Genomic DNA, 25,378 nt, shown 5'->3' on the forward strand with positions numbered 1-25,378 from the left:
TGCACGAAATCTTGATTGCACTAGCAGCTGTAATGTGATCCACTTATATGGTAGGTGAATTTCCCTCTTAATTTAGAAGTTTTAGAAAAAAGAACAAATCTGAACAAGAACCCCATCCACCCCTTGACGACCACCAGACTTTTGGGACACAGGGGAATTTTGGATAAATTAGCTTGAAAAGACACAATTTATAATACAAGGTTTTATTTGGGTCCCTTATACGTGGAACTTCAAGAATTAGCTCCTGACATCAATAGTTTAGGCATCAGAGGAAAATTGCATGTCATATTCTGAATAATAATCTAAATTCAACGGCAATATTGGATGTATTATAAGTTCTCGAAATTCAGCAGAATTGGGTCATATATAAAGAAAATAAAGGTTGACCAGCTTGGAGGTACAAATTTATCAAAAGAAAGAAAGCGAACACAATATGTTTTTGCTTTTTGTTTATTTTTTTATATTTAGAATTTTTCTGGATTTTTTCAATGCATTTTTTGGCACTACATCATTAGGGGTGACATGTTAGGTTGTTTTTAAAACAAATCAAGTCTATTCAAAGCCTTCGTTTTGGCGGAAACGTATGAATACAGCTAATAAAAATAAAGGTTAACCTTTTTTTTTTTTCTTCCTTACTTTACACATTAAAATAAAAATGCTTTTTTGGACCCCCTCAAAAATGGGGGCATTAAAATATTTAACATTTGTATCACAAATCAATGCAATGAGACAAATTAAAATAAAACTTAAAAACTGTACAAAAATGATAAAAGTTCATTGAAAAAATCCTGGTGACCAAATTATGTAAAGTTTACATTACATTATTTTGTTTTGCTAGGGTACCGAATAAAACTGTGCGGCTGAATTCATTTCTTCTGCTGGATGAAGTTTAAGTTTACATGGTGGCGGACATGCTGGACCATTGGAAAGTTCTGGTTGGGGTTTCCAACGGAACCTGAAACCCATAAAAACCGGTACAATATTAAAGAAACGATAGCATTATATTAGACATTTTCCTATTTTCCATCAAAATCAATCACTTCAGGTCAAATGACAGAGTCTACTAAATAGCTGGAGAAGAATAGTCCAACCAATAACAACATAGTTCGGACCTGATTTACATTGAAAGAAAGACAAGCTGGAGTGGTCTCCCGATTCATAGCTCCCTATTCGCAGCTAGTATGTGCACCTAGGAAGGTAATGTACCCCTCCTCACACTTAGTCCCGCCCCACATCCTGCTTGTAGGGCGGTGGGGATTGGGTCAGTAGTCGTATGATGACAGGGCTCACCTGGGCCCTGGAAGGCTTTGCTGTGTTGGTAGGCTCCATTGCCCTGCTGGAGGAAGCCGTGGGGCATGCGGTAAGGCCAGGACGGGGACATGGAGAAATGGGGCCCCGCACTGGGCTCCCAGCTCCGGGAGCCCTGGCTCCCAGCCCCAAACTGGCCCTGGAAGCCCGGCTCTGTGCACAAACGAGAAGGAGGCTTTAGGGATATCGATGAAGGAAAGAAGACACAAAGCCTGGCGTTCAGATCTGAAGACATCCGGACCAAATACAGTATGTCTGGCTAGAGCTGGGCCATAGAGGAGACGTTTTAACAATAATAGAAAGATACACTCAATGTCAAAATATCACTATATTTTTAAGACGAGTCACCAGTATTCCATTAACCCCGATGGGGATTAGTGGTGTTCCAATCCCATTTTGGTGTCTCTGTATTGCCCAGCCCAAACCAGATCTACTTGTGCAATAAAACCAAAAGGTGCCATCACCAAGGTGTCATTCTGTCAAGAAACCTTCTCAACGAGTAGGATTTCCCAAAAACCGAAAACAAGTCCTCTGTCGTTTCTGATATCAAGTTGCACCAGATGAACCAATCCGAAAAGCCAGACTCCATGAGTTCGGTTTGGTGCTGCCATAGGGGCTGGACGTGCACTGTATAGGCGCGTGTGTTCAGCCGGTGTTCAGTATACCTGACTTGGCTACAGTGCCGTTGCCCACCAGTGCCCCGGGTTGTGCCAGGTGATTCTGCCAGTGTGCGTCGCGGCCCGCCCCCCCCAGGCCCAGCGGCCTCCCCGCGGGCTGGGCGAAGATGATGCTTGGGTCATTCAGGTTCATTGCCCCGTGACCACCACCACCGCCGCCCACAACCCCGCCCCCGCCTCCGCCCACCACCCCGGGCCCTTTCGGGTTCCCGCTGGGGCGCAGGGGGAAGTTGAGGCCGGGGGGCGAGGGGCCGGTGGAGGAGGCGGCGGCGGCGGCAGGGGGGAGCACGGGGCCGTGGATGGGCCAGGAGGAGTTGGGGGAGATGTGCACGGGGTGGGGGTGTGGGTGAGGGTGGTGACCCGGGCCCTGGGAGGGGTGGGGAGCGAGGAGACCCAGGGCGGAGAGCGTGGCGGCGGCCCCGGGATGGAACTGAGCCGGGTGGGCGGCGGGGAAGTTGAAGAGGGGCAGGGGCACCTTAGCCGGGCCGCCGGCGTTGCTCTTACACTGGGCGGTCTGCGGGGAGCCCGCCGGCTGGGCGGGGCTCTGGGAGAAGGGGGAGGGGCTCTGGGAGAAGGGGGTGGGCTGGGGGGAGTAGGGCGGGGTCTGGCGGCTGTCCGACTGGTGATAGGAAACACAGAGAGAGAGGTGTTACAGGGCTTGGTCCACATCCTCACCAGACCGACGATGTATCAGAGGGTTGTCTTTTGAGCCTTTTCCCCAAGTACTCACGCATTCAGAAGACTGTCTGGTCCTCGCGGTGCGGTCCGACTGGGGGATAGGGATGGAATGAGAGCTCACCATGTTGCGCACCATGTGGGCCGCTGGTCAACCAACACAAAGAAACACGGACCGCCATTAGCGCATGCACATCTTGACATTGTACTGTCTCTATCTGGCCAAGGCTCGGTTTGGAAAGCTTCTAATGCACTTTACCTGTTCCACTGTCCAGCTCTTACTCACGTTTAATCTTAAACAGTGAATAAAGGGTCAAGGTCAAGTATTGCTCAGTGCTGTATGTCTGAGCGTGTGACTGTGTGTGTGTGATTGTGTTAGTACACGTGTGTGTGTGTGATTACATGTATGACTCAGTGAGTGAGTGGGTGTGAGAGCCCCTGTATGTGTCATCATGCGTGTGTATACCTGGCCCCCCGGGGGCCCTCTGGCGGAGGTGCCTGTAGTCTGGACAGTCCCGGCGGACGTGTCCCATGTCCCCACACTGGAAGCAGCGTCTCTCCCTGGGCTCCCGCTCGTCCTCCTTCACGTCCTCCTCCTTCTCCCCCTCCTTCTTCTTCACCCTGGGGGAGGAGGACACAGGACACGGGTTAACCTTCAAGCCCGGCATTCACACTCATGGTCCTTCTTCAGTGCTTTGACCATATATAGCCCGGCCCCACTATAGCCTGCTCTATACGGGGAGCAGAGAGCAGAGCCCCTGCTGTTGCACAGACCTGCGTCTCTTGGGACAGTCCTTCATGTAGTGGCCGATCTTGCCGCAGATCCGACAGCATCGGTCGTTGGGCGCCAGCTCCCCGTCGGTCAGCACTTTGGAGTCAAAGAAGTAGTCCTGAGAACAAAACACTCAAAGTAAGGTACCATAGGAGGCCGCAGAAGAGGAGATCAAATTCATCAATCAGAGTAGAAATCTGATTTCAAAAGGAGAGTTGACCCACCGCCTCTGTGCCAGAAAGGGGATAGAACGGAGTGCCGAACAACTTCCTGCCATTGATGAAGGCCTTCATGATGAAGTTGGTCACTGAAAACCAGAGTAAATGGTAAGATAAGATGAATGCATTAATCGTCCAAAATAATTATGCATAATAAAACCGATCAATAAAAGAAAAGCATGGATGCTGAGGAGTAAGGGAAATTAGCGTGTGCGCGTGTGTACATACTTTTGCGTGAAACGCCAGCCCCCAGGTTGTGGTTCAGATCAAAGGGGTCTGTGGAAGCAATTGGTGGAGTGAGCAAGGGTTTGAACAGAAAACAAAACACTGTTGTTACTGTGGCAAGGCCAGTAGGCACTCTCTGGTTTACAAAATTAAAAGTCCTGCCATGTTTCCGCCTCCCAGCCCACTGATTTAATCATTAGCCGTACCCCTGGGTTGTTGTTAATTATCAAATCCAGATGGTTGACTCAAAACAGGAGGAGGGATACTGGGACTTTTATTTTCTTATCCTGACAGTTCTCCCAGCACTACTGGGAAGGGACTTTTATTTTCTGGTTCCTGCTCTCTTACTGGGAAGTGGGTTTGACTTTTCTAAATTAGACTTAATTTATATACCAGACCGCATCCCCTCTCCCAAAACGGCGGAGTGACTTTTATATTCTAAACCTGAAAGTTCCACTCACTACTGGGAAGGGACTTTTCTTTTCTAAACCCGGCTGTCTATTACAGAAGGACTTTTATCGTCTGACTCTGAACCCCCGTGGCCAACAGCTGGTGAGGACAGCTTGTGTTGCGAGGAGCACCTTCGATGGCGATGCATTTGCTGGTCCACTGTTTCTCGAAGGTGGTGAGGCGCTTCCTCTGGCGGATGCTGATGACGTGCTCCTTGAAGTCAAACTCTTCAGTGTAAAAGCGCAGCAGGCCCAGCCATAGCTCCCCTACAGACTCCTTGTTCTGCTGTAGCTCAGGGAGACGGCGCCGCTGTGTGGTCGAGAGCAACATGCACACACAAGCCTGAGACACACCTTGCGATGTTCTGTTGCGAACAACAACAACAGCTCCTATTGCCATGTAGGTATCTACATGTAGGAAGGTATTCTGTAGGTAGTCAAGTAGTAAGATGGGATATGTAATCAGGTAGGAAGATAGCAACCTACTAGGGATGGGCGTGAGGAATCGAACACTCGAGTACCCAAATGAACTCGGTTGGTGGACAGGCAAACTCGAGTTTGCATATACACACAGGCAAGTTTTCTGGAGCAACTGTATACATTTTCTGTGTGGCGCCACTGGCGCGTGCCGTGTGCACAGAGCAAATTAAATATCAAATTTCTGTGTGGTGCATGCCGTGCCGTGTGCACAACGCCAGAATTAAAAAAATTAAGAGATGGCGGTTAAAACAAAGCGCAGCGAAGTATTGAAATACTTTACAGAAATAGGAGACCATAAGGTGAAAAGTAAAATATGGCAATATGCCATGCTCCTGAAACACAACGGTGAGTTCGGGAAAGCATACCCGCAGCAACCAAGTGTGTTGACTACTTTCACCGCCGCTAGACGCAGCTGTAATCGCGGCCGTGTAGAGAAGTACTTTTTTAGTTCATTTGCTGCCGTTTTATTTGCAGCTTTAAATTATTTGCTACTTGTTTCGTGTTTTTTTTTTAAACCATTACAGGCCTTTGTTCGACTTGATTTAAATTGTGAGACGTGTATTTATTTTTTAAAGGAAAATGTGTTTCGTCTATTTTGCCTTGCAAAATAAATAATGAATACTCTGATAACTCTGTTTTGATTGAGAATAAGCATTACATGTTTGGTTGGTAATATTGCCGTTCATCATTAGGCCTATCTGCTGCAGATGCGTTGCATTCTAAAAATAGATTAGATTAAACGAGTACTTGATTGATCCTCGAGGAATTCATTCGATCACTCGAGTTTGGAATTTACTACTCGTGCCCATCCCTACTACCTGACAACTTACGGTTTGTAGCTATTCTGGAAGAGAGATGGGTAGCTGTAGGTGGGTACTATTAAAGTAGGAGGCAGGTAGCTGTAGGTGGGGCTCGCAAGTAGGAGGCAGGTAGCTGTAGGTGGGGCTAGTCAAGTAGGAGGCAGGTAGCTGTAGGTGGGGCTAGTCAAGTAGGAGGCAGGTAGCTGTAGCTGGGGCTAGTCAAGTAGGAGGCAGGTAGCAGTAGGTGGGGCTGGTCAAGTAGGAGGAAGGTAGATGTAGGTGGGCACTAGAAAGGTTGATGAAGGTCTTACCAGGTCTTCAATGTCGTTGAAGAAGAAAGCATTCCATCCGTCCACCATGCATTCTGGAACATTGCTCCCATCAAAGATCTGGAAAATCCCAACACAGGAAAATTTAAACATAATATCCCACAACATTAATTTACTGTTGGTGATAGAAAGTTACTGCCCCTATTGCAATCAAAAACATATTTGGGGGCCCAAAGATAGGCTCTTAAAATCGGCCTCAGTTCGCTTTAAATAAAGTTACATGTACCGTCATTTTCGGACTATAAGCCGCGGCTTTTTTCCCATATTTCGATTCTGCGGCTTATATAACGGTGCGGCTAATCAATGGATTTTTACAGCTAACGGCCACTCGGAAAATTAGTATTCAAAGCTTAAATCAGTATTCGGAGCTTCGTGGTTTTTTTTCACGTAAGTGACGTTACCAGAGCGAGGGAGGCAAACTATAAGCGTCAGCGACACCAAGCAGAGAAGCGAGAGAGGTGGAGGAAGAATAGATATCTTGTTTCCCTTCACTTTATAACACAACATTAGCGGGATCTCGGGAGGAAAGTAATACTTGACGAAATGCTAACCTTAGCTTAGTTGTTTGTTTACGTTCGCTGTACAGCGCCGCGCCAATCAACTGTGACTGGCTTGCTGCAGAGCGTGAGCGTCTTGGGAATACCCGGACAATATAATGGATATAATATGGACACATAAGACAATCAATATTCGGTATTTGTTATGGATTTATTGTACAAATTCCCTGAAAAGATGCACGTTCCAGGATGAATTGAAAAGCTCCCGTAAGGGCCGAGATGGCAGAAGACAGCTGATTTGTGGTGCGTTTTAATATCCATCCGTCTCGGAGGTCCGAGGACGTTGCCTAGCGACACGCACAAACACGCCCCTTTTCCTCGGACGGCGATCGCGCCATCTCGGTTGAACTCAGTGGTGACCGAGCGAAATTCCGAGACAGAATTCAAGATGGCTGCGCCCATTGTGACTTGAAGAATGAACTGTTTTCATTGTGCTTGGACCACTTTGGTGGTTTAAATGGTAATTTCAATCACTCGTATTACTGCAATACCTTACTGCGTCCGTATCTCTGCCTATGTACACAAATATATTGTATTTGTGTACAGCACTTTGGTAAACTACTGTTGTTTTAAATGTGCTATATAAAAAAACTTGACCTGACTTGACTATGGCCTATAGCCTACTTATATTGGATCGCCTGGTCCTCTGCCAATGCTACCGCGACAACAACTTTCCGGGTGGCGTCCATGTTTTCCTCCAACGACCGAGCGAAATAATAAAACGCTTGAAGTGTGGGCGTGGCATCAGATCCGAGATCCGAGTCGGTTCGCAGAGAATACTCGAACGCACCATTCAACCTACTTAGGCCTACTAATTAACGTTCAAAAGCTATTAAATATTCAACAAAATATGCAGATACTGTCAAATTCGGTTCCAGGGAGTATATAGGGATTATTAATGTTGTTTGTGATGTTTTTTTTTTCTGGAACGAGTATTCGAATATTTGCTTGGAAAAACCAACGAGCATTCGAAGCCTGAAAAATGGCATTCGGGCCAGCCCTAATGGTAATTAAACATTAAAACACCTGCGGCTTATAGTCCAGTGCAGCTTATATATGTACGCATCATTCAACTTAGCTGCTGCGGTTTATACTCGCCTTATAGTGCGGAAAATACGGTAGATTATTTTTTTTCTTTCTATAAATCAGATCAACTGTAGGTCAGCCATCTCGTCATCAATATGTCTGGGCTATCAAGTAGCACATGAAGCATCGTTGATAGCATGTAGCCTCTGGAATAGCATAGAGCCACAGAAAAAGCTTGTAATCTCTGACTGCACGTAGCTGGATGGCTAGAGTTACCTCTTGCAGGACAGGGATGACGGGGGGCTGTCTCTGCTGCAGGAAGTAGAGCACCATGAGGATGTACGCGTAGGACGACAGACTGCCCCGGGACGCATCGCCGATGTCACAGCGCTGGGAACACACACAGACACACACACACATTAATTATCTAGGCATTTGCTCGACAGTTCATTCCAAGGTAGGTGATGATGAGGACAATCGAAGAATAGAGTCAAAAACAATATTAGACTACTAACAAGACTACTATCAATCAATAAATTTCCCAAACTCAAACCAGGTCCTTGTGTCTTTTGTCGGAAGCTAAAGGGTATAGGTCATAATAATATACCAATAATATCCCATTATCATACGTCTGTTATTTTAGATTAAAACACATCCCTGCTGTGCTTCCATTATGTTCTTCCATTTATTTTTTATTCATTTTACTTGACTAATTAACTTATTCATTACCTTCATGCCCCTCGGGGCAGAACGAAGTACCTAACTCGATCCAAACCCATTAACAGGAGATGGGAGTTTTCCCCGTACAATATGAATTTGCATTCCCAGATATCCCTCCCCAGATTGATGAAGCATTATCTTATACAATATGTACCAAATACTTTGGTCAGAAAAAAAACGTATAGGTTGACTCGTCAGAAAACGATGTAACCAACAACTTTGATTCGCCAGAAGTGGCAGGATGATTGTCTAGAGTGTGTTAGGTACAGAGTGTGTTTGGTACAGAGTATGTTTGGAACTGAGTGTGTTGTTTAGTGTTTTGGTAGAGTGCCTCGTCTAGAGTGTGTTTGGTACAGAGTGTGTTGTCTAGAGTGTGTTTTATACAGAATCTGGTGTCTAGAGTGTGTTTGGTAAAGAGTTTGGTGTCAAGAGTGTGTTTGGTACAGAGTGTCATGTCTAGAGTGTCTTAGATACAGAGTGTGGTGTTTATAGTGTGTGGCTGGTACCTTAGCGAAAACCTTCATGGTGTAGCCAAGGAACGTCACTCTGGGATCGATGGCAGCATAGGTGGCCAGCATCCTGGTGTTGTGTTGAGCCTGAAACACAGAGTACACCTTAGATTACATCATTGAAACAATTCAAGGCAGATTCGAATATGGCATGGACATGTGTTACATACACAAAGGTAAAAATATTTCTACTTGGAAACCCAAGTACAATATTTGCACTTGGTTTCCAAGGACAAATATTCTCACTTTCATTTTATTGTTGAGGAATTTGAGTCGTTCGTTTGAAGAATGTAAAAGTTTGAAACCCCATACAGGGCATACAAATACTGTCCTGTATCATTCAACCTTAAAAATAACCTAAAAAAGATATGACATATCTGGGCCAGGGTAACCTGCCCCAGTTCAAGTTGACAGGACGCTTAGTAAGAAGTTGAGGTCGGAGTAGCAGCAGGAGGTGTGGTGTAAAACACAAAACTCACCAGGGTGTTGTAGAGACTGATGTCTCCCTCCAGCAAGCTCTGCCGGTGCTCAAACTTCACAATGGGCACTTTAGCTGTGGTGATAGGCAGGATGTTCTTCAGACCTAGGGACACAAAGAGCATGTTTAAGAACACAAAATATTGAAATATGCAGATATTGATATATATCCATATTACCTTTGTTTATAATAATTATAATAACGTTAAAAAATAAAATCTAAAAGTACAATTACATTAAGATATTCAAGCAGTTAACTTCTAAATATGTTCAAATAATTGTCTTGTCAGTAAATAGTGAATCTACCTGTGTGCTTCTTGAGCACTTTGGCGAGTCCTTCGATGATCTCCTTACAGTTTAACCTCTGCAAGAACAGATGGGACAAAGCGGAGAGTGAATTTCCAGTGGTTTTCCCACTGACTGAGGGCATGCTGGTGTTATGCCTTCTATAAATATGAGCCTTGCTCCTAGAAGAGCTCTTAGCTCTGCATCCAACCATGGCCATGCCTTCAAAAAACATACTCTACATCACTGCTTGTCTACTGTCCCACAAACAGTAAGACGGAAGACTTCTTCAACCAATGTTTATGCAGCTATAAAAACATATTAAATCCAAGTGCGTTTGCCAAAGTGTAGGTTTCTGTGCAAGTATGTTTCCCCTCTTGACCTCCGCAGTGTCGTGACCTTCCAGGGTCATGCAGATGTCCAGGTCGCTGTCACGGAAACCAAAGCCGTTCTTGGACGAGCCGAACAAACACAGCAGAGCCTTATCTGTTGGGCAGTGGGACGGCAAACACAGTGAGAAGGATGTTGTATTAACAGGTGATAGGCTCTATACAATACAATACATGCAAGGGTAGAATTGAATATAACTGGACAGTGGATTTGAATGGAAGATATTTGGGATCGGAGACCCAGTGCTCACCGTTGTACTCCTTCCTGATGAACCTCTCCAAACCAACAAGGATCTGCTCCCTCTTCTGCTGGTCGATTAACGAGGGAGAAAGCTCATCTAGAACACAACAGACATTCGGTGGTAAACCTCAGATATATTCACCTGAATATATGAAATATAAAATACATGAATATGAAAACACTTGTGGTCTTGTTGGTTGGATTGTAACATTTGGTCACATGACTACCTTCACAACACGTCTAACCATTAATAAGTAATACATAGCATTGACAATAGACGGTATAGTGCTGTGGAGGACGCACGGTAGCAGAGCCTGCAGAGGCCGTCGAGGATTTCCCGGAAGTGGTCGCCCATGGGGGGCAGCGGCTTCAGCTCCATCTTCTTGAAGTCCTCGGGACACTCGTCCTTCAGGTGACCGTCACGCTTGCAGATGCTGCACACCACTGTCGGAGGCTGGTGACAGGAAGCCACCCAAGACACAGAAGGTCAGAGACGCAAGAAGGAAAACAGAGGAGGTCAAACTCAAAGGGAGTCAAAGACCTGGGATGTCAAACTCATGGGAAGGCAAAAACAAGGGTACGCAAAATGAGAGGGAGTCAAGGACACAGTGAGAGACACCTGAAGTCAGAGACAAATGAAATCAAAAACACAAGAAGTCAAAGACGCAGGAGGTCAAAGACACGGTAAGTCCAACGAATGTCGTTTTCAATAATGTGTTTTTTTTTTAAATAAAATGTTTCTGTTTGTAATTCCCATGATGCATCAGATATGGTTACATCCAAGACATTAGGCTAGGGATGGAATTTATATTGCGTGCGTGTCGTTCAAATTACCTTTCCGCCCGTGAAAATCATCCTATCGAATATATAGTGCAGGTCTTCTGGCAGTACGAGCCTGTTCTTCTGTGAGACGCGGTTCTCCTCTTCCTCCTCCATCTCTTCTTCATCATCCTCCTCCTCCTCAGAGTCACTGTCCAGCACGCCGTTGGCCGCCAGGGAAAGCCTCTTCTTGTCGGGGCTCTCCCCATCGCTGAGCCCCAAGTCCTGCAGTCGTCCCTCCAATAAATCCCCCTTCTTTCTGCCAGAGCCACCTGCTCCTTCCTCCTCCTCCTCTCCCTCAACCTCATTCATTCGCCTCTGTCCATCCTTCCCAGCTTCCTCCTCTCTTGGTTTCTGGGCCCCCCCAGTGCCAGGCCTTCTGCCGGCCTGCTTACCCCCTCTTTGGCGCCCCCTGGTGCTCAGACTCTGGGGGCAGGCAAAGTATTTGTATGCGGTGCGGAATCGTTCCTGGATGTACTCAAACACCATCTGGCTGTTGAGACTGCGTGCCACGTTCCTCTTCACAGCAAACGGATCTGAAAAAGGAAGGAAATCAGCATGTTCAGCAGATTTACAGATTGGTGGATGACTTTAGGCCAGCTGAGAATATAGGCTTTTTTAAATCTTTACGTTGCCCTTTTGTGGTCTGTAAAAGTCACCACATAAATTGGATTGGAGGTTTGAGACTCAATAAACAAGTCTTTCGGCAAGCAAAAGTGAACCTTAATTAGTTAGGTTCAATACCAGGATTTTCTGGGATTATGAGCCCCAACACTTACCTGCAACGAGAATCTACTACATGACAATGGTAAACGGGTCAAGAGTGAGTCCAAACCAGTCGATCCCAGATTGTGTGTGTACCTTCGATGGCCAGCCTGCGGCGCGGCCAGTTCTTCTGCTCCCGGGTCAGGAGCTCCTTAAGGCGTATGCTGATGATGTAGTCCTCTAGGGCGAACTCCAGGGTGTAGAAGCGCAGCAGCTCCAGCCACAGCTGCCCCAGGGACTGACCCTCACCCCCGCCCATGGTCAGACGGGTCTGTAGCGGGGCGGCAAATCGTTATCTTAGCTACAAAAGGTGGGACTTTCATCACATCTCCGCTTTGTCGACCCACGCCTCTGCTGCGACAATCAGATTGAGTGGCTTTCAATAGGCTATTTTCTATCCCAGGTGATAATCCATTAGGCTGTGTAATATCATTGCAATGTATCATATATTTTGCATATTTCTAATGCAATAAAGTTATGTTAAGCAACACAAGTTGCTGCTATAAGCAATAGGCGACATATTAATTCGTCATAACGTCTCATGATACAATGAAACCTGTCCGAGCTCGCACGCCGCACCGATAGAACTGGAACCGGCCGAACCCTACTAACCAGTCCCTCCCCGTCCGCTTTGGTCTGCTCCGGCTTGGGCTTGCCCTCTACCCGATGCTCGCCCCGGTGCTCCCCCCGGCCCTCCGTGGTGCTGGGGGTTCTGTGCTCCCAGCGCACAAACACATCCAGAGAGATGCCAGTCAGGTGAAACTCGTCCACACGCTTCGCAGTGAATCCTTCAATCTGAGAGCGAGAGCGAGAGAGAGAGAGATTAACTATAAATTAACAACTACCTAGTTCATTAGCTGCCAAATCAAGCCTACATCTAAACTATGAAAAAATGGTCTGATGCCATGCCAGTTTAAGTTATATTTGTTATGTTTACAGTCACTTTCTCTTTATATCCACGTCTTTTCATGTCCATGTCCATTGTGGCAATAATTCATAAATTCCTAGGCCAAATATTTTATTCCAATTTATTAATCTAAGAGATGAAGGTATCCAAAGAAGTTTACAGTCTCAGGCATTTCTACGGACATCACAGGATCAAACCCAGATCCTTTTGGCTTGGTTGAACACCCCTTGCCCCTAGACTACAACATAATAGAGTGTGTACTGTATTATACCCAGTGTCCCAGGTAGACCGGGAGGATGGGCTTTCTCCTCTGCTGCAGGAAGAAGATCACCATGAGGGCGAAGGAGTAGGACGGGATGCCTCCCTCGGCCTGACAGTCGATGTGGCACAGCTGAGTGAGAACACAGAAACACACAGCGGAATGAAAACCCAGAGGAACACAGGGATTACAACGCAGAAATACACTCAGGGATTAGAGCACAGATATACAAAGGGATTATAACACAAAAAAACACAGGTGCCACGATTAAGAAACAAGAGTCCAATCTGCAGGGATGAAAACACTAAAGAAAGCCCATCTGCGGTCAATAAATCAAATACAGGGAGCTACAGGGATTAAAAAACACGTACAGAATATAGAACACCATTAATGTTGAATTTAACTGCTGCAAAATCATGTGATGCATTTCCAAATAAATACTGAAACAGTGGATTTGTGGAAACTAATAAACCATATTTACTAGGGCTGGGTAAAAATATCAACGCATCAATGCACTGCAGTTTATTTGTTCTCGGTTCAATTTCGATTTTTTTCAGATTTTTATTTTAAATCGATTATTTCCATTAAAAAAAGAAAAGAGAAAAAGAAGCATATTCAGTCATTGTAATCTAGAAGCGAGTAGTCTAAATGTACATGCCCTTTTACATTTGTACATGTTATGATTGATGCATTTATGCTGCAAGTTTAGCTCAGGAACAATACTATACAATGGTGTATTCCCTTTTTGCTAGTTAAAGCACAATGAAATGGTTCATTCATTTTGAAATGGTTCATTATAAATAATATTTAGGTATTTTTGTCATCTGCACGTATTATTGAATCGATATCGAAACAATTGTATAAATATCAAATTGAACCGAATCGAATCAAGCCCTCAAGAACTGAATTGTGAGATACCTGGCAATACCCAGCCCTAATATTTACTATCATGCCATCTTGTCATTTTTGCAGACGCTTATATCCAAAGTGAATTGTAGTAAATTCAGGTAAACTAACTAATAATCAGTCGGGTAGGGGGTTAGGGAACATTTTCAAGAACGCCTACAGTTAAACTGTAGGCATTCTGACATAAGAGTTCAAACCCAGAAATTTTTGGCCAGGAGTCACCCGTAACACCTTCAATTTTCTGCTCTGGAAGATAAGTTGTTATGTCTCTGCTCTCCCCTTCAACACCACTAGTCTCAGAACAAAGAAATGTAATTGAGTGAGTGTGGGCCATACCTGGGCCCAGTAGCGGAAGGCCAGGACCAAAGGGACCAGCCTAGGCTCCAGTCTGGCCAGGGTCGCCAGGTGGTTGGTAGTGAGGCAGGCCAGGTCGTTACCGGCGCTCACCTTACAGGCCAGCCCACTGCACACATTGCAACCACGGACAACAATCAGAGACTTGGACTTTAAATTAAACAAAACAAGTATTAACTCAAGAAAATATTTCATCATGATTTCTTTATTGGATGGATGTCTTTTTGGATTTTTGATGATTTTTTCTTTATTCAAAGATTATGAGAAATTTAATTTGACAATGACATTCAAAAAGGCGTTCAGATCATTTCTGGTATGCAACATACTTCCTTATTGTACATTCATTACATCTTCAACACAAACCAAGAACCTTCTCAAGACTGTTAATGAATACGTAGTAAAAGAATATAACAATTTACAAAAAGGGTAATATTCCAGGTACTGTTACTTAAACATACACAGGTTATTCATTGAGCAGACTTTTATTTAAAGAAATATTCATCACGTTTCTAAAATGCAACATATTTCATTACAATAACCATTAATTATGTACAGGAATAACCCAGTCAATTGCAGGTTAATGGACAATAAGTCACTGACCTGCTGGTGTCTCGACAGAACACGACAGGTACTTTGGCGTGGAAGTCTGACTCCACCTCCAAGAATTGAGCTGGATGTGTAAAAGTAGAAGAACAAGACCGTTCATGATGATTTAGCTAGGATTCCCGTTGTGATTTGAAGTGAAAAGGGGCAGGAACTCCAGAACAAAGTCCAAAGTTCTAAGTATTGAAAACATCTTTAAAAGACTCACGGCTCTTCTTCAGGATTTCAAGCACTTGGATCAGCACATCAGGTTGAGTCATCTGGGAGGGAGAGGACATTAGCAATCAGAAAGATTAGAAGCGTCATCAGTAACACTTTTTAATACTAATAATTAGTGCCGTCAAGCGATTAAAATATTTAATCGCGATTAATCGCATTAATGTCATAGTTATCTGACGATTAATCGCGAGCAATCACGATTAATCGCAATTCTTTTTTCTATGCTAAACATCCCTTGATTTCTTTTTCCCATTAATTTTTTCTCATTTTAATGCTCTTATCAACATGGAGAAGTGCATCGGCATGCCTTGTGCAAATGTTTTTTTATTGATAACAACATTGGCATATACTGATCAAAACAGGACGATACAAAAAAATGCCTATAGTGCAATTAAACGATGAACATACAAAGATACTGCCTTGAACATAGCAGTCAGACTACTGCTTCTTTGTTTTGAGCCAAAGAAAAATAAATAATAATAATAAAAAAATTAAATAAAAGAATGGCGTTAATCGCGCGATAAAGAAATTAACGCCGTTAAAATCGGTTCACGTTAACGCCGTTTATAACGCGTTTAACTGACAGCGCTACTAATAATCAATATAGCACAAGGGACTGTTCCCAGTGTATAATCAAACAACTATTAATATGCACTTAGTCATTCATCTGATTATTTTACCTAAAGCCACTTACAAGTGAGGTTGAGAAACGATAAACAAAAAGGTGCTGCATCACATAATTTAAAACTTGACAAAGTGCAGAGTAGCTTTAAGAATCACATCACAATGTTGGCTGACGATATGTCTTCTACTTTGTTATGAGGGCATAAAAGTCCCATCTGCCTACCGCCTCCTTATATTCGACTGAGATCTGGGCCTTCCTGACATCATATAGTAACTCACCGTTGCAGGGTAAGCAACGTCGATGTTGACGTCACTCGTCTTGAAGGCGAATCTGGTGAGGCAGGAGCCATAGAGGCGGAGGGAGCAGGCTGGAGGAAAACCGACAAAATGTTTATTCTTAAAAAACATGAATCTAGCACAATATTAAAAAGTTTGCAAGTTAGAAGAAGTAATTTGGTTGTCTCTTTGTTTTTAATTGTGCATAGCATTACCTGTCTACCCGTGAGCTGTTGTGTTGCCAAATAATATGCTTTGCTTCTCTTTTATCTGGTTGGCAAAATTCCTTATTTATCCAAATGATATGGATAATAAGTTCCCCCCCTTCCTCTGGGACATTAATCTCACCGGTGAGGTGTTGCTGGATAGTCTCCTCCATCCTGCTGACCACAGCCTGTCGCTGCTGGAAGTCCTCCTCCGAGATGCCCTGGACCCTGGCGGCCTCCAGTACCGCTGCGTCCACGGCCCAGAGCTGGGCCTCGGACGGCGGAGGCAGGGCCCGCAGCTCGTTCTCCTCCTGCTTCTCCTGGAATAACAACAGGCCTGAGAAACAACTCACTGAGGAGAGAGAACCAATTCAGCGCATTAAAGAGAGAGCACGCGACAACCTTTAAACTGTTAAGTATTGTCGTCTTATGTTGACGTGTTAGGAATACACACAAATATTGTTTTGCCATATTTTGTCAGACAAGCTCATACAGACTACAATAAAATATCTAGACCCTATGCCTGAATGCGAGTTTAACGTCAAACTTCCTGTTCATCTATAATAAAGTAAATATCTGAATAATTTAGGGTCACATCTTTCAGGCCGATTTTGCATAAATTACATCAGACTAATTTTTGCGTTCTACTCCAATACCCATACGTTTCTACAGTGATATCACATGAAAAAGAAAAAAAATTACAATTGTGATGTTAAATACATCAGCACTAATGAAACCATAATGGAAATCCGACAATCTCTTTTCAATGTCTTTCAGAAAGTATTAGAACGTTCATCTGCCACTCAGCATGATTGAAACCGCACCATAATGTTCTTTTTGTGCCTCTTCTCCTTGATGTGTTTGTGGGCTCCCTGGATGTTCTCGATGTGCACAGAGCAAAGCTTGCATAAGTACTGAAAGTTGGGGTACTCAGGGGACTGCTGTGAAGACAAAACATAAATAATCAATTAAAAATCCATGATCCGACGATTGGCCCTTTAATGTGTTAACACGGCAATCTGAGGACGTTCAGCTGGTTTACTTGCATTATGTGATGTATCAACAGCAAGTGTTGGTAATGTATGACATTAGGAAGGCGGCCAGTACCTTCACTAGTCGATGGATGTAGTCCCGGTACAGGCGCTCCTCCGCCTGCTGCAGGCCCAGCTGTTGCTCCGTAAGTTTTCCGTCCACCATCACTGCACCGACCTCTGACCCTTTCTCTATGGATTCACCCTGCGACGCTGCAGATGGACAGTCAAGCAGCTTGGTAAGCTTCTCAAGCTCCAAACCCATCATGTTCTATAGTGCAACATTTGCAGATTGAGAAATAAAAGTCTGATCATGTTTGATTGGAATATTTACCGATTTCTTTTTAAATAAAAGTCCTAGCATGTTTTTTTCCGTACTCCAACCACTTCTTCGAATTACTTAATTTCTAGTCTTGGCATTGATACAATTGACCAGACTCTCTCTCAAGCTATTTATTTATTCAACAAAAGAATTTGACTTCCATACGAGCCGTAGTACATTCAAAACATATAATCAATATTGTACTACAATTACCAACCAATGAAAGCGCTATAAGATCCAGTTTCCAAAACAATAGCGCAAAAAGATGATTAATCTTCCACTAAAATCCCAGTCATCTCTCCAGGACCACAGCCCTAAATGTGGCCACTCTCCTCAAGCAGTTAACATTACCCTAGCATGTAACCAAACCCGGCGAGAGACTTGCCTTTCCCTTGATTGGCCCTTGCTTGCTCTGGGATGCCTCTCTCCGTAGCACAAAGCACCACTGAAGAAGAAGAACCGCTCTCTCTGCCCCCTCCCGGGGGACCCCGGGACGCAGACAGAGGGGCGCTGGGGTGAGTCACCTGACCTGGAAGCTGCTGCTGCTGTTGTTGCTGCTGTTGTTGACCAGGCGCTTTCCCTTTGCCTCTGTCCCCCGAGCTGGTCCTGCCAGTAAGCCGGCGTGGACGACCTCTCCCTTTGTCCTGGTGACTATCCGTGTTTCCCCTGCCCAGACCGCCGTAACCCCCTTGGTTGCCAGCGCTGTGGCTCTCTCTTGTTGCCTTACTGGGGTCGTTGTTGCTGCGACCGGCGGACTTTGTGACGTCTCGCGGAGGCTGGGGCTCCTTGTTGCTGCTGTTGTTGATGATGGGTTTAGTGGCCATCGGGCCCCGGGGTCCTGCTCTGACTGGGGTACGGGATGGCTTGACTGTCTTCGAAGCGCTTGTGGACTCGTCCATGTTTCTGTGGTCCCTGCTGGAGTCAACAACAGCACCTCCACGCCGAGACAAGCCAAATAAAATCTGAAGAAAAAAACACTTTTATATTTCATATCAATCTCCGACTATAAGCACATGTTGAACAATAAACGCACCAGCCGAGAAAAAAAACATAAACTGTATGGGACATTCCCCCCAGGCATACACACAGAGGACGTCACGTAAACAAGCGCATCCATACAGTGATGCTTCCGCTAGCTAGCTCTCGTTCAAAAGTAAACCCAGGGAAAGCCAGAACAGCATGTTGGATCGGCAGGCAAACAACATCACACATATACATCACACATATATTTGGACGAGGTTTATCCTGGCTTGCCCGTGGTCCGTCTTTTGGAGACTTATATAGATCCCTACTAGCACGTTAGCTAGCATGGCTAACGTGAGATAAACAACACAATAGTTTAAATGTAACACCATGGGGAGCGAGGACAGCGACAAAAACGTGATGGGGGACAACAGAAAGAGGGAATCGACGAGTATAAACTCACTTGTGTGTTCAAAGTCGAAGTTTATTGTCGTCCATGTTCCTACTGCCCGTGTTGTTTTTTATAGCGCACGGCCCGACGCCATGTAAATATATCGCGACGCGGTGCATTGTGGGAGTGTACAGTGATGGTGGAGGAGATTCGGATTCGGCATCCTCATCCATTTCCAAGAGCTACTGTACATCTATAGGCCTACAAACTGTATAATAACAAATGCCCACCCATTCCATCCCATCACGTACTATATATGTATATATAGGCCTTTTCTGTATAACAACATCCTCACCCACTCACATACTCGCTGCATAGACTAGGATGCACCGAATATTCGGCCACCGAAAATGTTTTATTTTATTTTATTGAAAAGCAAGACAAAAAAGTTTATAAAGGACATGCAATTGTTTGATTTATGCAATCGTGAACAATTGAAGCAAAATGAAGGAAAAACAGCAAAAGCCACATTCAGTTTCGGCTTTCGGCCAACTGTTTCAGTATATTCGGTTTCGGTTTCGGCCAAGAATTTTCATTTCGGTGCATCCCTAGTATAGACCTACCTACGTACTGTATAACAACATATACCCAGCCATTCAGATAGTGAATATCTAGGCCTACATAATGTAACACATCATTCCACATCCACTCATAAACTGCATATAGGCCTACTGTATGTCCCAATCTACTCACTAAATGTATATCTACAGGCCTACATATTATACACAACATATGTGTAGTCGTATGTAACAGTGAGCCATGTCTGTTATAACAATTCATTTAGGGAGAACATTTTATCTGAGAGCTTACCTCAATCCAAACTTTTGTCCAACAATATAACAGAGATCATAAAGTATACAAATGTGATAACAGTAATCCTTACTATCCCATAATTATTTATCACTGCAGCAATGAACATACAATGTTTACACGTGTTGATTTATGATAGATTTGCTCTCTCTGTAACCCACTTTCTTCCAAATACATCAATGTATGATTTATTTGACACTTGTGTCAATGCTCTCACAATGTTAGTCTACGTTGACAAGGAAAAACACTTAGATGCAGTTATTCATGATGTTAAGTGTGTGTAACTGCAAACAAACGTTATTGGAAGGACACACAATGAACCAACCAGAAGGAAATACCAAAATGATTACAGATGGAAACAGAAACAGAAATCCAACTGAGAAAAGTCTTTTTTTCAGCAAAATATCCAATATACTTCTCCGAACAGTATTGGAACCACTAAATCACTGAAAATATATATATTTATTTATTTAATAATATGTCCATGGACATATCCACCATCTCCATATATTATCCATATATCCCACTGATGGGAAACTGGTATCAGAATGTTTTCAGAATGTGATTAATTCATTTTTGTGTGACAGTGTGCACCAGTAGTTCTCATGATATGATAACATGTAGATTATTACTACTAGAGTAGGTTATGTATTAGGCCACCCCCACTCCTAATCCTACAGCAGCTCACATCTGGAGCACCGAGTTACGCGACAGGGTACTGCCGACGTCTGCAAAGTTTCATCTGCTGCTGGTGCCTAACTTTCTACAATGCTTCTCGGTATGCTTGCTGCGTTAATTTCTTCTTTCCTCCTCATCGAGGCGAAAGAGAAAGACTTTTACACTTTTAAAGTAGTTAACAGCAGAGGCAGACTAGTGTCCCTGGAGAAATATCGGGGTTCGGTAAGTTGAGAAGGAGGGGAGTCAGAACCGACGCTCGGTTTTGGACCAGTGGTCTTGCATGTCAACATAATGAATGTATGTCTATGAACAAAGAAATAGTTTGGTTTTATTCAAAGTAGAATACGTTTATATTTTGGGTAGGCCTACTCTGTCGGTTACAGTAGTCAGCACGGTTTACATCACCAAATGAGGTCTCTTTGATTGTGTAGCCTATCCTTCATACGTGGCAAACGGCATACAGCCCTAAGGGGCTGTACACGGCTTGATGTAAAACCAATGCACAGCTTGATAACTTACTTTTGTATTCTCATCATCCATATATGCCGTTAGTAATCATCTCGAAATCTAATTAGAATCGAATTCTGTGTTGCTGCATCCTGGCATGTTATGTTGATTTATTCGATACTTGTGATTACTTCACCCCGCCACTAGATGTCCTCTTAAGATAATATTCGTGCCCTTAACCACTGACACGGTCTACAATATTCAAATTATAGCCCTTATTGCCAGTGGTCAGTTTGTCTTAAAAAAGCAATGTATACGTAATTACAAAAAATAATATAGACGGAGATGATCGAAGACATAAAACATATGCATATAACCTATAGTATAATACGGTATACAAGTCATTACAGTTGGAAACTATAAATGCAGAAGAGAATAGAGAAAATACATGATAATCGAACTACAAATTATTTTCATTACCTCTCTCGATAGAGGGGATGGTTTATTTATTTATGTTGTTACATCGCCATAGCGCTGTGTGGTGATGGGCCGTCCTACATGCAGAGAGGAGGGGAGGGTCTTACAGGGTCTGGGTGACTGTGGATTGCAAGGTCAGAGGTGCACTGGGTGGGGAGATAAGCCATCCAGTGAGATATAATCTCCCAGCAGCAGTTTACCATCCATTCTCTGACCTGCTTGGTGCTAGGCTGTGGGGCGGTGGTGAAAAAACATCCAAGACGATGATATGTATTGGTCATATGATATCAAAAAAATCATCTTAGATATTCCCACCCCATTATCCCCTGTTAACGGTTGGAGTGAAACGCTTGATCATGTTAACTGTTGTTGATGATAAAGCTTAGTTTAGTTGTAAAGATAGATGGATGGATTGATGATTTTAAAGATGGATAGAAGGATGGCTTGATGAAAATGGATGTATGGTCGTGTATTTACCTTACCTGACAGTGATGTACTGGTTCGCTATGACTACAGGCGTCCATGTTGGTCAGTGTGCAACGATGTGTCTCTGGTGGTGTGATGTGTTGTAACGGTTACTATGGCACCGGCCGGTAAGGCTTTTAACAGTCTAACAGTGTAACAGTGTGACGGTTACTATGACGACAGGTGTCCCTGGTGGTGAACGTGGCCGGAGAGGGTTGTAGCAGTGTAGCAGTGTAACAGTGTGACGGTTACTATGACGACAGGTGTCCCTGGTGGTGAACGTGGCCAGCGACTGTGGCTTCACGGAGGAGCACTACCGGGACCTGCAGCAGCTGCAGAAGGACTACGGGCCGTACCACTTCAACGTGCTCGCCTTCCCCTGCAACCAGTTCGGCCAGCAGGAGCCCGGCAGTGACAAGGAGATTGACAGCTTTGTGCGCAGAGTCTACGGAGTGTCTTTTCCGCTCTTTAGTAAAATCGCTGTGGTTGGAACGGGAGCCAACAACGTCTACAAGTACCTGGCCGGTGAGTAGTCAAATAAGTTCCCGAGTTGGAGGGCCAACACGCTGTGGAGAAAGTATTAGGGCAAAGGACATCATTGAAAGTGGTTGAGGTTAATACAATTTAATAAAAAAGAATCAAATATTTAATTTAGAATCTGAGTAAAATATTTTGCTTTAGGAAATTAAAAGGATCAAATATCTCAATATAGCAATGTAGGCAAAGTAGCTTTAACAACAGTACTTACAGTTCAGTCTAACAATACTTCCAAGGGATTGACCTTGAGGATGAAAAGAGAGCTTTGTTGGCTAGGAAAGCAAAACATTTAAATTGCCAAAGCAGTTGAGCAGTTGATCTATCAATCAGTCTTTCTCTCTCTTCATCTCTCTCTATCTCTCTATTCATCGATTTTAATCATCTGAAACATCTCACGATTCTTCTCATCGTCTCTCAGAGTCTTCAGGGAAGGAGCCAGACTGGAACTTCTGGAAGTATCTTATCGACGTGAGCGGGAAAGTACTGGATGCATGGGGCCCCGGCGTGTCCGTCAAAGACATCAAACCCAAAGTGGCGGAATTGGTGCGAGGGATCATTTTAAAGAAGAAGGAAGAGCTTTAAAGATACCAACATTGTTCAACTTTATTCCTGTCCTTGCCAAGTGCAAACCACTGTCAACGTTAATATCAGGGTGTGGCTTCTCGACAGTTACTCATTTCAGTTTAAGTTGGTCCACAGTATGTATTTGATTCACTAGTTGAATATAGAAGATTACTCTGGGATTCAATTTGTAATTTAATCACATTTGAGGCAAATGCCACAAAACCCTGAATGGGATGTGTTCTACTAAAATATAGGGTTATTGGAATAATGAAAAAAATCATCAAACTTTTCGCTACCTTTTATGAGCACTATTAAACCCTTTATCACCACTATGTTGTCGAAAGTTCCCCGACCATCAGAGGTATTCAACATTTGTTTTTCATTGGAAGTCATTTTGTAAAGAAGCAAAATAAATGTGTTTCGTTTTGTAAAATTATTGTAGAGTTTATTAGAATAAACAATTCCTCAAAGAGTTAATGATATTTTACGAGGCACTTTACAACGAATCACCATTGAACAGGTAGGGCCTAGACCGTGAAGCCAGAGACAGGTCATCAAGGAGATGGTAGGGGTTAGACAATGAATAGAGATCCGCCATTAAGGAGTATAGGTTGGACAGTTCAGAGACAGGTCATTAAGGAGCAGGTAGTTGTGAGGCCGTATAGAGACAGGTCATAAAGGAGCAGGGAGTGAATACAGACCAAGGTCATGAAGGACCAGGGAGGGTTATCAGTGAATACATATAAATTGGGGGCTAGGAATCTTTCTTAGGGATGTGTATGGGGAGATTGACAATCAATTAAACTAGAAAATAAAAACAAACAAAACAAGACTATATCAAATGTCTTCTTTTGTAGTTTTATACCATAATAAATGTGTTAATGCTGCACATAGTATGATGTAATTTATTCAGACATATTCATTCAGAACCAGCTCATTGGTCACATTAAATATTTAACTTTTTTCACCAAACAGATAAAGCAAACATTGTATCAAACCAATGGCACTATGTCTCAAAATAAAATAAAGATACAAACCACCTTGCAATTCCTTCCTATATACCATAACATTGTGGTGCGGATCCTGCAGATCTGGGAGCCAGACGAATTTGCAAGCTCATGTTTTATTTGCCCTGGCATTTGAGTCTGGCCCTACCGTCCAGACAGATTTCAAGCAGACCAGGCCTGGGTCAGGCCAATCCCTAGCGTTCCTTAAATCTAGGTTAGGTTTCTGCTACTGACAATATCTGTACAAACAAAGTTACCCGAACGACACCTAAAGCACAAATAAAGAAGATTAAGAAATGATTAGTTATTCTGATATCTTTCCCACGTCCCATTGTTTCCATTAAGTTTCATGTTCGAAACGTGTTGTGGGTGTCGAATTAAAAATAAATGATCTTAAATACATTACTTTTAATTATCTATTATTTTATTTTATCGTATGACAATGTTTATATGTGAAGCACTTTGAGGCTGCATTGTGTATGAAAAGTGCTATATAAATAAAGTAGCCTTGCCTTCTTCTCTGCAGACCATGAAAACAACTTGGAGCTGATGATTTGGCGGTTCGCAAACATATATTAAATTGTGAAACACAAATTAGCTTCACATTATGAAGGTTATGAAAATGTTAAAAAGTCAATTTTTTATGAGAAATCCTTTTGGCACTCAAAAGCTCAGAATGATCAATGCAGAACGGTGGATGCAAGGCTTGGTAAATACCAGTTGGTGCAGCCCACTCCTGGGTAGACACTGACAGCTATAGTCAGCTCTGACCCCCTTTCCTAGAAATGTCTTACTTCCTGTGGGCTGTGAACCTCAGCTGGGGCTATTTCCCAAAATGAAGGCTGCAACCTTGCTAGAACACTTCCTTGCTAGTCGCGTCCTATGGAGATGAGGCTAAAGTGCTGGCTAGAGTGCTGCCTAGCGTTTGCAGCGTTCAGAGTTTGGAACGACTTGCTAGCGTGGAAGCGCTTCCGCTTCCGCTTTTTGGATTAACTTTATTAATCCCCAATGGGGAAACTGGTTTGCCACCATGGTCTGTATACAACATAGAAAATACAGTACAGCACAGGAATACAAGTACCAACATAAAACAAGAAACAAGCATGGTCACAGAGGGAGTATGGTCCACTACCATAGTAAATTAAAAAAAATATGGAATGGAATCCTATTGCCACAACCGGTCAACAGCATCAATAAATATAAATACAGCAGAATTACATCAATCAAATCAGTAGTCCTGATTAAAAAGCTTAGCTGCTGCAGGAACAAAAGACCTCCTAAATCTCTGTTGAACATCTGGGTAACAGGAGACGTTCAGTCCTGCCACTTCTAACGAAAAGCTGTGCAATATTTGCTCCTGTGGCAAACATTTTAATATTTTAATTGTTGAAATTGCTATTGGCGACAGTAGTTTGTTTAAACACCAGCTACTTACATTTTAAAACAAATCAATCCATGCAAAAAAAAAATATATATATTATATATATATATATATATCTCATTATGTTGCAAAAAAGTTTTAAAAAACGCACAGGTTAATTTTTTTCATTT

At 43.5% G+C, this 25,378-nt stretch overlaps 2 protein-coding genes across 2 annotated transcripts; one reads left to right on the plus strand and one right to left on the minus strand.

Annotated features, from left to right (window-relative positions):
• Window positions 1-434: 434 nt before the first annotated feature.
• On the minus strand, window positions 435-19,022 carry tut4 (terminal uridylyl transferase 4). Its single transcript, XM_030372678.1, has 30 exons — window positions 18,855-19,022; window positions 17,814-18,390; window positions 17,183-17,319; window positions 16,900-17,016; window positions 16,218-16,395; window positions 15,873-15,961; window positions 14,959-15,010; window positions 14,748-14,817; window positions 14,130-14,256; window positions 12,900-13,019; window positions 12,334-12,516; window positions 11,818-11,992; window positions 10,972-11,492; window positions 10,441-10,591; window positions 10,148-10,234; window positions 9,890-9,993; window positions 9,529-9,586; window positions 9,225-9,328; window positions 8,743-8,832; window positions 7,793-7,906; window positions 5,916-5,993; window positions 4,457-4,634; window positions 3,879-3,926; window positions 3,657-3,739; window positions 3,435-3,550; window positions 3,127-3,281; window positions 2,716-2,807; window positions 1,974-2,604; window positions 1,291-1,461; window positions 435-955 (listed from the first exon to the last, which is right to left on the minus strand). Exons 2-30 carry the CDS (start codon window positions 18,325-18,327, stop codon window positions 867-869), a joined length of 4,632 nt encoding a protein of 1,543 aa, XP_030228538.1. The 5' UTR covers window positions 18,328-18,390; window positions 18,855-19,022; the 3' UTR covers window positions 435-866.
• Window positions 19,023-20,336: 1,314 nt separating this feature from the next.
• Window positions 20,337-23,859, plus strand: gpx7 (glutathione peroxidase 7). Its single transcript, XM_030373322.1, has 3 exons — window positions 20,337-20,552; window positions 21,983-22,244; window positions 22,675-23,859. The coding sequence occupies exons 1-3, from the start codon at window positions 20,421-20,423 to the stop codon at window positions 22,836-22,838; spliced, it is 558 nt and encodes a 185-aa protein (XP_030229182.1). The 5' UTR covers window positions 20,337-20,420; the 3' UTR covers window positions 22,839-23,859.
• The last annotated feature ends 1,519 nt before the right edge of the window (window positions 23,860-25,378 follow it).

Source organism: Gadus morhua, chromosome 12 (assembly GCF_902167405.1).
Source record: "Gadus morhua chromosome 12, gadMor3.0, whole genome shotgun sequence".
NCBI lineage: Eukaryota > Metazoa > Chordata > Actinopteri > Gadiformes > Gadidae > Gadus > Gadus morhua.